This window comes from Cannabis sativa, chromosome X (genome assembly GCF_029168945.1).
Source record: "Cannabis sativa cultivar Pink pepper isolate KNU-18-1 chromosome X, ASM2916894v1, whole genome shotgun sequence".
Classification (NCBI taxonomy): Eukaryota; Viridiplantae; Streptophyta; class Magnoliopsida; order Rosales; family Cannabaceae; genus Cannabis; species Cannabis sativa.
Window position 1 is genome coordinate 83,987,630 of NC_083610.1, and position 15,403 is coordinate 84,003,032.

General features: G+C 26.8%; 1 protein-coding gene across 1 annotated transcript; it reads left to right on the forward strand.

Moving 5' to 3' along the window:
- The first annotated feature begins 2,575 nt into the window (after positions 1-2,575).
- LOC115701357 (protein NRT1/ PTR FAMILY 8.1) lies at positions 2,576-11,384 on the forward strand. Its single transcript, XM_030629138.2, has 5 exons — positions 2,576-3,334; positions 3,433-3,544; positions 3,694-3,911; positions 4,012-4,571; positions 10,323-11,384. The coding sequence occupies exons 1-5, from the start codon at positions 3,233-3,235 to the stop codon at positions 11,224-11,226; spliced, it is 1,896 nt and encodes a 631-aa protein (XP_030484998.2). The 5' UTR covers positions 2,576-3,232; the 3' UTR covers positions 11,227-11,384.
- Positions 11,385-15,403: the final 4,019 nt, after the last annotated feature.

Below are 15,403 nucleotides of genomic sequence, written 5' to 3' on the forward strand. Positions count from 1 at the left end.
GAAATACTAAAATACATTATTCGTGGTTGGTTGTCAATATTTTGATTGATACAATTAACTATTGGATTTATTTAATTTAATATAATAATTTTTATAGAGTATTATTAACTAATTACAAGATGATAAGTTTAAAAAATACTAAATATTATTGGTGTCTAATAATAATACTATTTATTTATTTATTTATTTATTTATTTATTTATAAGCCTAATTTTTATTTATTTTGATAAATTATAGGCCTTATTTATTACTTGAAGACTTTGTAAGTTTGGAATATTCCTTGATTCGAATTTATTCCTTTGTTTATATTAAATTAAATTAAATAAACAAAATTTAGGGTAATAAAAATAAATAAGTAGCCAATAATATTATTCAGACTTGCTAAATTTGATATCTTTAATACATAAAATTAAGTGGTTGTTTGGCTTTATAACTTAAAATTGTTTTTTGTTTTTTAAAATTAAAATAATTTTTAAAAACTATTTTTTAAAAATAAGATTTTAAAATTGAGTTTTAAAAAATTAGAAAACAAAAAATATCAAAATGTTATTTTCAATTTTCAAAAATAATTTTTTTTGTTTAACATATTATATTTTATATTTTTACTTGCATATTCGAATCCTAGATCCGAAATTATACCCGAGCCCAGATGAATTCATGTCATAGTATGGTGTTAAAATATTAATTTTTTTAGTAAGAAAAAAATCTTAAAATAGTTTTAAAAAATTTGGGCCAAACACCATTAAATTTTTAAAATGACAAAAAATTGTTCTCTATTCTCACTTTTAAAAACTGAAAACTGAAAATACAACCAAACAGGCTCTAACTGTTTTTGTGTTACGCAAGTTTTAAAAAGTAATTTTCTGTATATTTATATTATTTAAAAGAATAATTAGAATTAAATATTCATGCCCTTAAGTCATAAATTTTATGGGAAATTTGATTTTTTATACTTACATATGCTTAAATTTTTTTCCCTAAACTCATAATATTTGATATTTGTGGAATATAACACATTTTATAATATCCTTAAAATACTCCCCATTTACATCAACCCCCTGTCTCTTCTTCTCTTTTATTTCACTACACTGTCAAGCCATCGGGCCCTATTGGGCCCACTATCGGGCCCATCGGGCCATATCAAATTCTATTTTTTACACAGTCATCGGGCCCACCATCGGACCCGTCAGGCCATATCAAATTCTATTTTCTTTAGACAAGCATCGGGTCATGCATCGGGCCATGCATCGGGCCTTCATCTTCAAGCTCATATCAAACCAGAAAATCAGATTTTCATGCCCAGAAAGATCACAGACCCTAGATCTACTCCATCTAACCCTAGATCTAATCAAGAATGCACATATCCAACCTAAATCTATAAACAAACAACATTTTCACCATAATCACTAAGAAAAAAAAATTAAAAAACCGAAAGGGGAAAAAAATTTACCTTGCTCATCGCATGCTCAGTGGATGGGTTCCCTCCGTGGGGTGGTGGGTTCGGTGGGTTCATCTTTCGAGTGAGGATTCGTGGGTGGTGCGATTTCAAACACTAGAGAGAAAAGGGAGGAAGAGAGAGAGAGTCAATTTAAAAATGAGGGGGTAAAAGTGGGTTTAGGTAAAAGTTTCCCATTTTCCCTTTTTACAAATTATGTATAGTTTTAGATTAGGATACCAATTTTAGTCTCTAATATGCATATAATTTCAAATTTCCCAATTTTATTTTAAAATAAATCATATATATTTAATTTATTTATTTGATGACTCAACACACATTTTATATATACAATTGTCACTCTAATAAATTTCTAACATTAAAAATATTTATTAAAAAAAACAGAATAAACATAATTTTATGTATAATTATATTGTTTAATTTTAATTTATAAAATAACAGTGTATATTGATTAATATTGTCATTAATTCATTTAATTGACAAGTGATACTCATGTCATTTATTTTATTGAAACAATAGTTCACAGAGAGTATGAAATGAATTGGTAATTAAAATAAAATAAAAAGTAGGTGTTTGTCACATTCCTTAAAACGAACTGATGACGACGTTATTATTTGCATCATTAGAGTGTTGACTATATCTATATATTAACACCGTAATCTATTCTATTGTGTTTGTTTTCAAAACTTCAGTTCTTATAACCCAATGATTCCATTTGGCATTTGGGTTTCTTCAAAATATTGTGCAATATATTTACAGAAATTATTCCTGTTGAGTTGACTCATCTTAGTCGGCCGTTTTAAGATGTATAATTCAAAATTCCTGTTGAATATTTTTTTTTATTTCTTTCGGCCATAGAATTTTTGATATCTTACATTTAAGTTTAGTTATTTTTGTTATTTTTTTTTTGGGTAAGGATCTCCCATTTAAGTTTAGTTTTTTTTGTTATTTTTTTTGGGTAAGGATCTCCCATTTAAGTTTATTTTTTATTTTTTATTTTTTTTGGTAAATACTATTTTGGACTCTCTGTTTTACACAAGTTACCAATTGGACCCTGTGTTTTGTTAAATGACAAAATAGACCATGTGTTTTCTAAAATAGTACAAATAGGATCCTGAATTGATTTTTTGTCAAAATAAAGTTTAATTATAATCCGATCTAAAAGTGTTATGACAAAACTGTTTACATTTTTTGTATCTGTTCGTATTAAGCATTGTCTTCAAGTTGATTGTATTAAAAAAAAAGTTGTTAAAAATTAAGCTCAGGGTCCTATTTTTACTATTTTAAAATACAAGATCCATTTTGTCATTTAACAAAACATAGGGTCCAATCTGTAACTTTTGTAAAATACAGGGTCCAAAATGGTATTTACCTTTTTTTTTTGGGTAAGGATCTCCCATTTAAGTTTAGTTTTTTTTTTTCTTTATTGGTAAGGATCGCACATTTAAGTTAGGTTGCCTGCTTTTACCATTTCAAAACGCTCGAGATTATCTTACCGTACTTAATTAATTGCCGTCCCATTACAAAATCTTCCATATATGTTATGCCAAAACATAATATAAATATGCAAAATTGGATAACGACCAAATCCATGGACAAAAACTAAATATATTAGGACATATTATTATATAAAATCAAAGTATCTTTTCATTAAAAAATAAAATAAAGTCCAAAGTGATATACTACATATATACATTCACACATGCTGGTCAAATGACTCAAATCCCACTCTCCTAGCTGCTACTCTAACCAAAAAAAAAAAAAGCTCAAAATCATATGGAGCAATTTGAACCAGCAACCGGGGGCAATCAATATGAGAAATCCTTTGTTCAACCATCCATGGAAAAGTTCGATTTCAAGGATGTTTACTTTAAGGAGGTAAAGATTATCATGTACTTACATGTATAGTTATCATATATAAAATTTACACAAATGTTTAAGGAAATGAAGTTTTTTTTTCTTTATTATTTAATTAGGACGAAGAGAGCTTATCGAACAATTTGGTGAGCAATGGGAGCGTGGATTTCCGAGGGAGAATTGCCTCAAAGAAAACCACTGGAGGATGGAAAGCCTCTCCATTTATTATAGGTGAATTTTATTTTTAATGATAATATTGTGCTTAAAACTACCCTAATTGTAATTGGTTAACAATATTCTATTAAAATTATTATATTAAATTATAACACATTTGGAGAAATGTTGAGGCATATATGATATGTAATTATGTATATTGGCAGTGAATGAGGTAGCAGAGAGGTTAGCATTTTTCGCGATTGCAGTGAATATGGTGGCTTACTTGGTTTTCGAAATGAAAAAATCACTTCCGGACTCTGCTACTATTGTCACTGATTGGATTGGAGCAGCTTATGTCCTCACAATATTTGGTGCTTTTATGGCCGACGCTTTCTTGGGCCGCTTCAGAACCATCATGGTCTTCTCTTGCATTTACGCCCTGGTATTGTTCTTTTTTATTTAGAAAAATACCACTTTTTTTGTATGTATTTTAGAGAAAAACCATTTTTTTATATAAATTATATGTATGAATGCAATCGAAGGGAATGGTGCTGTTGACATTATCAGCATCATTGGATAGTCTACGTCCACCACCGTGCGCGGTGCGGCCATGCACACAGGCAACATCGAGCCAGAATAACTTCTTGTACGCCGCACTAGCACTGATAGCCCTCGGTACTGGGGGAATCAAGCCCTGTGTCTCGACGTTTGGGGCTGACCAATTTGATGAGGCGGATAGCGAAGAAGTTCAGAAGAAATACGCCTTCTTTAATTGGTTTTTCTTTTCGATCAATATGGGAGCACTCTTAGCTATTACAGTTCTTGTTTACATACAAGACAGGTTTGGCTGGATTTGGGGATTTGGAATTCCAACTGTGACTGTTTTCTGCTCAATTATCATCATGCTTGTTGGGCTTAGATTTTATCGATATCAAAAGCCCATGGGAAGCCCATTTACTCGGTTTCTCCAAGTCCTTGTGGCTGCTTTCAGGAACCATTATAGAGGAATAGAAGTGGGCCGTACCACTGAGCTGTATGAGGTTGAGACTATGGAATCTGATATAAAGGGTGCCCGAAAACTAAGTCATACCACACAGTACAGGTTAGTAATTCAATCTTCCTAATTCAGCCCTTTCTTTCACAGCCCACGGCTCACAGCTCATGTCTTTAAATATTGGGAAATTTACATGGTATATTAACTTTTGCTATTTTTTTATAAAAATACTGCCAGGCGGTATTTTTTACTTTTTTACTGTGTTTTTTTATAAGTTTCATACTGCAGTATACTGTGTTAAGTTTCACTGGTGTTCTACTGGTATTTTACTAGTGTTCTAATGTTGTTTTGAGTGATACTGCCTTGTGTTTTACTGGTGTTTTATAAAAACACAGTATTTTTGAAAAAAATTCCGTGTCACAGTATTTTTGTAAAACTTAACCAAAATTCCAGTATTTTTGTAAGTTTCCAATATTGGGAAATTTTTGTAAGTTTCCAACATCTAAATATTTGGATGTTGGATTTTGGTTGCCAACGAAAAAAGTAGTATTGAAAATAAAAGAATCAATTTTTCAATGTTTGGTATGAAAAATATTGTTGAATCATTTTTTTTTTTACATATAATTTTTTTTTTTTCATACCAAACATTAGAAATTGATTTTTTTATTCTTCTATATTTCTTTATCTCCACATCAAAATTCAAGTTTCAAATATAATCTAAGAAAATAATTCTTTTTAATATTTATATTTTAGATTTTCTAAGGAGAATTATCCCATAATTATATACTATTTTTTAATTTTTTTTTTTAAATTTATATTTTTATGTGAGTTGCTATATAGATTTTGATTGCAATTTAAGTTTTCACGTTGAATTCTAAGTGTGTTTCTATTAGATTTCCGTAAAAATACAAAAAAAAAAAACTGATTTGAGGTGCAACAATTAAAAAATTCTTTTTTTTTTTAAATTAAAAAATCATATAAAAATACTAATTATTTTTTAAAAAAAATCTTTAAAAATTAACAATTTAAGTTTTAATTTTAAATTATTTCTAACTAGGCAATTAATCCGCGCTTCGCGCGGTATTGTCCAATGTTTGTAATCTTTTTTTATTGAGGAAATTTTTATTTTATGTTTTTTTTTTTTTTGTCAAAATTTATAAAAATATAGATTTTTTATGAAAAATAATATTCTGGAAGAAGCTAAAACAAAAAATGTGAGGAAAACAGTTTAGGGTAATCAATTATACCTTATTTTTTTACTTTAAAAAAGAAATCCCATGAAATAACTTTTTTGGAAAAAAAAAACCCATATTATTTATTTAAAATACTATTTAGATTTATTTTCTCAGCCAAAAAAAAAAACTAAAAACAATTTGACTGCTACTTGTAAAAAAAAAAATTCATTTTGTTTCGTAGGTCATTGGAATGTCTTTTTCACAAATATTGTGAATGTAGGTAGATAAGAGGATTAATTTTTTTAACAGATTATGTGGGTGTAAAACTTGTAAATTATAACAATGAAAAAGGAAGTGATGATCAATAAGACTAATTATTTCCATAATAAAATGTTAATTTGTCTTATAGTTTTGTTAGTTGCAGGCTCGGCCCTGGCCCCTGGGCATAGGCGGGCTAGGCCTGTGCCTAGGGCCCACCTATCCCAGGGGCCCAAAAAAAATATTTCCCTTTTAAAATTATACAATTTTTTTTTACTGATTTTCAAAAATACCATATTTTGTTCTAAATAAGGGCCCAAAATATGTTTTTTTTTCTATGGCCCACTAAAACTTAGGGCCAGCCCTGGTTAGTTGATTAACTAAATTGTTCTTCAAGTTTTGTGGATTAGCATTTAGCTAGAACTTCCAAAATACATAAATCAAGTATCTGTTTCTTTTTTCTTTCTTTTTTGTGTGTAATTTTCTATTAATTTATTTATGGGACAATCAAACGTATATATATATTTATATAAATATATATAGTGAAAAAATAGATGATAAACACATATAAATTCAAAAATGCTATACATAGCAGTTAATATTTTCATAGAAATTGAACATTAATTATAAATATATACAAATATCTATATACAGTAGAACCTCTATTTAAGAATACTCTATTCAAGAATAACCTCTAATTTGTTATAAAAAAATCAAGTCCCAATTTGGGCCAGTTATAAATAAGAATAACCTCTAAATTGTAATTAGTTATATATTTTCTAAGTCCCGTATTACCAAAGTATACCTCTATATAAGAATAATTATATCTTAATAAAATATATACATGTATTTTATAAATTTATTTATGTAAAATTAATAATTTTATTTTAAATTATAATACATGTATGAATATTATATTTACTCTAAAGTATTTCTATTATGATATAGTATTAATGATTATTTATTGTTATTATTGTAACATTGATATTTTTTAGTTTTTTAATTTTTATTTCTAGTGTAACTCTATTTAGTTATAACCTCTCAATTAGAATATAATTTATTTGGTCCCAGGTGTATTCTTGGATAGAGGTTCTACTGTACCACTGATTTTTAATAAGCACATTCACAATCAATATGAAAAAAAGAAATATTTGAATCATTCAAATTTTATAGCAGTTAATATTTTCATAGAAATTAACCATTAATAATTATTTTTAATTTACATGCCACAACATTTATTCATTTGTTTAAGGCTCTTTTAGTAAACCTATTATTTCTATTAATTATTATATAAATCTATTATTTAATAAACAAAAACACTTGATTTTTGCTTAACAGAATAATCAATACAAAAATCTATCCAATAAGATTGTTCTTATTTAAATTTATGTTACAAATTAGAAGATTAAATAAAAAAAATGTAGTAGTGATACATTTTACTAAAAGAAATCATAATTAAAAAACCTTATATGAAAATTTGAGAAAAGATTGAACAATATAATAAATAAAAAACGACCTAAGAGACTTCCCAAATTCTATTACATTAATTATAGCTTATAGAATTTTTTATTTATTGAAATAAGTTCATTATGTCATTATAAATTTCATATTATCCAACAAATTAACACTACTTACAACTCAAATGACTTAGGTAGAGTTAGAAATAATGGTACAATAATTTATATGAAAGCGAAATGACTATAATTATAAAGATATGTGTAAATATAATTAAAATATCATAGAATTGATTTAAAGAAAATCATACATATACATAATGAAGACTACCTAATTTGAAAAATTCTTTAAAAAAATTTCATAGTTTCTTCAAGCCTAAAATCTTTGAAAGGATAATGATCCATGTATATTGTCAGAGTTCGCAATACCGGCTCCGTTGGAGTACTCCCTTCCTGTCAGAAAATATATAACACACAAGAAAAGAAGAAAAAAACAATTGCTAAGGATAAAGATTATAAAGCTATATATAAATTCATTACAACAAAACACACACACAAAAAACTGGTTGCCTCTTCCGTGCAAATATGTAATATATAAATATATATAAATATATATATATAAAAGCAACCAAAAGTAAAACTGTTAGTTGTGGACTTGAGAGAGAATAGTATATTACAAATATTATTTGTTTCAATATTATATATTTATATAGACATAAGTACATTGTATAAAAATGTTGAAAAAAATGCTATTATTATAAGACAATAAGTGTGAAATAAATACACAATACTACAAATAGAGATTACATTTACCATATGTTAACGTTAGAATTTCATAGGTCATCTAATTAATAAAAGGAAAGTTATCAATTTTTTATTTTTTTACTGAATTATTTTTTAATAATGAGAGGTCTTTTCAAACCACCAATGTAATATTATGATGCTTCTTCTTCTTCTTCTTTTAATTAATTATTCATACATAAATGTTGTTAATTAAATAGAGAGTGGGGATGAAGAAATGAAAAGTTTTATTAAATAAAAATACTAATTAAAAATCAAATAAAATCTAAAAATTTGAGAAAACAAATAACAATGAACAAAACTCATATATAGAAAGATGCTACATCATTTCCTTAGTATTCTCATCTCATTTATATAAGTATATATATATATAGATAGATAGATAGATAGATAGATATAGATATATATAGATATATTGATTTGTAAATGACTTATATTAATGCATATGTTGGTGTAGGTATTCTTTTAAAAAAAAGAAAAAAATAAAATATGAAGCACTAAAAAAAAAGAGTAAAAATAGACTTAAAAATATATATAATATAATATCGCCTTTTTTTTTTAATTTTTTTAATTTTGTTCCGTGTGCATTTTTTCAACATGCATATATATATGAGTAGTTTTTCTTTTTAATAAATATGACAAAAAATATTTAATATGTAAAAGATGTAGTATATCACCTAAAATTATTTTATTTGTTGGAGGAATATATTTTAAAGAAAAAATACTCCCAATTTATAATGCAATATTTTTTTTTGTATATATTGATATTTATAATAGATTAGTAGTTAGATGTGGTTATAAGTTACTCTCTCATTCATTATTAGTAATTAGTAATAATAATAGATAATAGATGTGTTGTTAATGTGGATGTATTATATATAGAAGTTTAGCTTAAAAAATAATTGAAAAAATTAAACAAATGACAAAATTTGACAAAATTAAAAATAGGAGAGAAAACTCATATAGAATGCCACGTAAACTTGTTGATGCTTTCCTTTATATATATATATTGATTTTCAAGTACAAGTTGTTGTAGCTTATATCAAATACGTACAATTATTTATTAAATATATAACAAAGATTTAGTAAGATCTGTAAAAATTAAATAAAGATCGAAATATAATATTAATGATATAGTTATTTTACTAAACAATCAATTTTGATGATTTTTTTAATTTAGTATTTGAACTTATGATTTTACATTGACAAATGAGATAAAGTAATTGATATGTATAATTTATTTGATCAATTGTTCCCCATAAAACTCAATTTAATTATTAAAATACTAGTACAATATGATCCATTCACCCCCAAAATATCACATTGTATTTCGACATTCCTCTGTTTTTCCTCTTTTTTGGGCAGAAAAGAACTTATATCATAATATTAGACAAGATGTAACATGTCACAGAGAAAAAGTAAATAATAAAAATAAAAGTAAAATAAAATGTAACATGATCACACAACACTTTAAAAAGCTGCTCAAAAAAATATCTATGTTCATTGTTAATTATTAAGTTGCTACTTTTATGAAGCACACCTTATAACATTGAAAAATTCCATGATAGCAAAAGAAGATTAGAAATTTAAACTTTGGAAAAAGCTATTACGTGTCCTGTCAAACTATTATAATGGCACTAAGTAACCAGCCCGATAATTTATGGTGAAGGTAAAATATAGAAACACTGTTCTATATTCCAATTTCAATTCCATATTTCCACCAACTTTAAAGTTCAAACTTTACAGAGAATAATTTCTTTTGTGATTTGTCTCAAAAACTAAAGATAATATACCAACTTTAATTAAGGCAAATGTTTAAATTTGTTAAATGATTAACTAACGAGAAATAGTATTTTTTTTGAAAGATTTTTTACCCTTTCTAATATCATTATATTTGAGATATGAATATATACCATACCACTATAATATATTAAAGAAATTATAAGAATAATCATATGTTGCTACGTACGTTAGATATTTTCTTGGGTCTGGTTTTGCAATATATTTTTATTATTCTTTCTAGTTTTAATGAAGCTCATAATATTATTGATCTAGATCTGTTAAATAATCTAAGCTTAGTTTTGCAATAATCTAAGCTTGTTTATTAAATATTTTCTTCGCGTGAATGATCAATATATATAACTAATTATTGTAACATATGTACATAAAAGGTTTCTGGACAAGGCAGCCATAGTTGTAAGAGATGAAGATAATAGTGACGTAATAATAAAAAACCGATGGAAGATGGTGACAGTAACACAAGTAGAAGAGATGAAATGCTTTGTGAGAATACTTCCCATATGGTTAGCAACCATAGCACTCTCAATCTCATTCGCACAATTCTCAACTTTCTTTATCAGCCAGGCTACAATCATGGACCGCAATCTTGGTCCAAACTTCAAGATTCCAGCAGGCTCAGTCCCAGTCTTCAGTGCCATCAATGCCCTAATTCTGGTTCCTATGTACGAGAAATTCATAATCCCAGTTCTTCGGAACCGAACCGGTCATCGTCGTGGCATAACATCTCTACAGCGAATGGGAGTCGGCCTATCATTCTCAGTCATCGCCTTGGCCTCAGCAGCAATCATTGAACATAAGCGCCGAACCGAAACCAATAATGTTTTTAGTGTCTTTTGGTTGTTTCCTCAGTTCTTCTTAATGGGAACTGCCGAGGTTTTCACCTACGTAGGACAACTTGAGTTTTTCTACGACGAAGCAACTGATGGTACGAGGAGTATTAGCAGTGCAATTTTCTTGAGTGAGATTGGGTTGGGAAGTTGGCTTAGTACGGCCCTTGTTAAGATCATTAACCGAGCCACTGGTGGTGAAGACAAGGGTTGGCTTAGAAATAATCTTAATATGAGTAAGCTTGACTATTTTTATTGGGTTTTGACTGCTATTAACTTAGTTAATTTCTTCGTCTTTGTTTTTGTGGCTCGGCGTTACAAAGGTAGGGATGGATATAGTGGGTTGAATAGTAATGTGATGAGAAATGAGGATAGTAGTTGTGAGGCTATTGGTAGGGTTGGAGATTCGACTTTGATTGAATTGGCTGGACAACCCAGTAAAAAATAGCTACTATATTATTATTATTATTATTTTTATTTTTGGGGGGCTGGGGGACATGAAAATCTCATCATCATTTTATTATATCTTGTGTTGCAATATTTGTAATACACCTTTTCTATTATGCATAATTTCTTTAATGAATGTATGCGATTTGCAATTTGGCGTAAGGAATGACTCTTAATTTTCTGATTTTTTATTTGAATCAATTAATTTGAAAAAGTTAAACATTTGGTTTATTTTAATTGTTTCGTGGAGCATATTTAGTTTGTCTGCTGCTACTTTGGAAGGCAAAAATGGGGCCAAATTAATTAACAATTTGAGGTAAATGAAGAAGATAATTTCTTTTAATTAGAAAAAGAGTATTTATGTAATCAGATGGTACCCCAAATTCGAATAATCAAATCTCTTTTACATAATTGATGTCATTTTTCATTTTAAGGTATGATGATTATTTGGATACTTGTCAGTATTTTTGCAAGTGCTCTATATCTTTAGCTAGCTTTCTGATCAAAAGTGGTTCGATACCTAACAATTTTTTCTGCACACGAGTCTTCTTGGCGAAAGGTTAATTAATTAGCTCATTTTAATCGACCATTTATTAAAACATGATGTACGTATAAGAGAGCATGTATTATAGATATTATGACTAGGGGGACCTAAGTCGACTATCTCTTGTTACCCTTATGGCTAGCATAACAGTTGAGTTTTATCTTTCATGTTTGGTGTAACGCAAGTGTCATTATCCACACTATAATAAAATATTCCATCATGCAATAATAGTTCAAAATCTTTTGATTTTATGCGTATTGCATTATTCCTATTTGGCAATGCATTTGGTTGTTAATTAGTTTCATTAATTTGCAAGAGTCTAAAGAGGTCCCTCCATTTGAATAGTGGAGGGTGTCACTTCTTGCCTCCTCATTGCATGCACACTATGATATCATCCACAGTGCTCATATTGGACTCTAGCTAGTGGCTTATTCATCCATTGCTACCCATCGTACGTGACAATTTACCTGCATATATATATATATACACGGATATGATTTTATACTTTCACGGATTGTAATCTGTGATGTACGGCAGCCGTCAGATGAAAGAGTTATTTGATCTGACGGCTGAGATTGATCTAGGGGTAACTAGAGTTAAAATATAGAAACGTACTCTGACACTCATTTAATGTATCCTGAGACCATCTAATGTACCACCAGGCCCGGCCCTGGGCATAGGCGGGCTAGGCCTGTGCCTAGGGCCTACCTATCCCAGGGGCCCAAAAAAAAATATTTACCTTTTAAAATTATACAATTTTTTTTACTGATTTTGAAAAATACCATATTTTTTTCTAAATAAGGGCCCAAAATAAATTTTTTTTCTATGGCCCACTAAAAGTCAGGGCCGGCCCTGTGTACCACGGAATACATTCCATAAAAGTACATCACGGAACAAAATCATATCTCTATATATATATATACTAGGTGATTGTTACGTGCCAAGCCACGTAGTGTTAGTTTTATTTAATATTTTAGTTTTTTATTTTAATTAATAATTAAAATAGTATAATTATTTGAATGTATTATTCTAGTATATATAGACTTTCACATTCTTTGCAAATTACTAATAAGCACCAATAATATTTTCATATTCTAATATTTTTAAAATAAGCACAAACATATAAGGTAAATACTAATTACAGCCCATTTCATCTTCTTTTTATTTTTTTAAGCCATTTTATCTTTTCTAGGTAATTACAAAGGGGCAACTCATATACTGTCTCACATTTATATTATCTTTTCTAGACATTTTATATATATTTTTCTTTTTTAAAAAAATAAATAAAAAAAATTATTAATATTCTTTTTTAAAATAGGTTTGTTAGAGAAATATGTGGCTAAGATGATTTTTTTAATTTAAAAAAGATTATTAATATATTTTTCTTTTTTAAAAAATAAATAAAAAAAATTATTAATATTCTTTTTTAAAATAGGTTTGTTAGAGAAATATGTGGCTAAGATGATTTTTTTAATTTAAAAAAAGATTATTAATATTTAAAAGATTGTTTGATTTTTTGGGTTTAATTATTGGGTTTATTTATTAACGGGAGATCAAACCTAATCGTTAAATTTAACAGAATATTCTTTTATTTTTTAAGTATATTCTGTTAAACCAAGAAATGCCGTTAGATAGACACTTTTAATATATAAAGATATACATATATGATTTATACTAATAAATATAATGTATATATAATTGGAAATTTATGCAATATATCTCTAAAGGAGGGGTGTTATGGTAGACCCTTTCGGCATTCATTATATTTTTTAATCCAATTTTCTTTCATAATTATTTATGTTGTAATTTTATAGAATTATTTATAAATTTTTAGAAAAATTCAAATAATTTATCTTAGCAAAAATAAGATTGAACAGTTACTTACGACGTGTATAAGAAAGAAAAATTATTACTCGTGCAACAAAATATGTAAATTTTATTTTTGACATTATATAAATTAAAGAGATTTTTTTAAAAAATTTACATATGATATTATATAACTATAACATACACACGATTATAAAAAAAAAAAAATAAATTAAAAAACTCTCTAACCAAACAATCTCTTTATAGAACGCTATATATCGATTGCCATGATTGAATTGAACTACATCATGATTCATGAGGAGCCTAGCTAATTATTCATTTTGATTTTTTCCCTTTAATCCATTATCGTTTTACCAACTAAATAGTGATCTTTAATCATTAATTTGGAGATGAATAATTAATATAGTTTTTTTTTTCTTTTGCAATGGCATTTTTTTTCGTCTTTTGATTAACGTGGTGAATAGTGATAAAAAGGTTAGATATACCATTTTCCCATCTCTTATAACACGGAGATACAAATGAGTAATATAAAGATAAAATATAGTTCGTTTGACAATAATATGCTTCAATAATGTACCTAAAATTACTGTAAATTTGGTACAATATGCCAAATTTTGGCACAAATATTGCTATTAATTGCATTACTATAAATTAATGAGCTATTTTTTTTTACTTACACTTACATTTATAATTATTTTATTATTATATTTAGTTATATATTAAATTATAAATTTTTTATATTTATATTTTATATTTTATTATTTATATTATATTTTACACTAAGTTTAATAATTATGCATTGGAATATAATATTAAAAATTAATGTAAATATATTATAAAATTATTTTTACGCGTAATAATACAATTTTTTAATCGTCGATTAAAAATGATCTTAGTGCTTTGTTTAAATATTAACTTATACTTTCATGGTTTTAATAATGTACTAAAGTATGTATAATTACTTTATTTATTTGACCAAATATTTCCTGGAATATTTATATTTATAGTACGTTAAAAGTAATTTTTAATTAGACACTTTTAGTATAATATTTTTAAATATAGTTTTAGTTAAATAAATCTTTTAATTTTATTTCTATTTCTCTTATATAATTAATGAAAAATTATTAAAAAGAATAAAAAACAAAGATGTACTATTGTCTTACAAAAAGAGAAAGAGAAATAATAAAAGAGTACTATTGTTGTCTACATACAAAAATAGAGCTTTTTGCCGACGCCGCGACGCATTTTTGCGTTATTTATAAAAATAGTCATTTGCCATGCACCTATATACTTTTACTGGTCATTTTATAAAGAGTTTTAAGTTTAGGTTCCATAATAACTGCAACTTTTGTTGGTGCGCTTTATTTAGCGCCAACAAAAGTTAATTTATTACTAACGTACAATAACGCTGATAATATGCCTAGGATTGGCAAAAGATTTCTCAACCAACGCCAGCAATACATACGTTTTTTTTACTGGCAAACTAATGACGTGTTTACTAAACTGTAACTGAAATTAGAATAATCAATGCGGGAAATAAATTGGTTTAAAATAGAAAATAATCGAAAACAATATTTTATTATGCTGTTTACTAAACTGTACGGACATAATCATATTATTTTGTTCATATAAATAAGAAAGGTAATCAGAATATTTTAATTTGACAAAATTTTCATTGTTAGAACATGTAATTATTTTTTGTTTATAGATTTTAAAGGGCATATTTATCTTTTGCATTTTTAATTAATAAAATTAAAATTAAAATAAAATAAATTAGGATAGGGAAAGATATTTCCTATAAAAATAG

Coding starts and splice junctions, on each gene's coding strand:
- LOC115701357 (XM_030629138.2), top strand. CDS start 3,233: ATGGAGCAATTTGAACCAGCAACCGGGGGCAATCAATATGAGAAATCC. Junction 3,545..3,693: donor AGCCTCTCCATTTATTATAG/GTGAATTTTATT, acceptor GTATATTGGCAG/TGAATGAGGTAGCAGAGAGG. Junction 4,572..10,322: donor AGTCATACCACACAGTACAG/GTTAGTAATTCA, acceptor TGTACATAAAAG/GTTTCTGGACAAGGCAGCCA.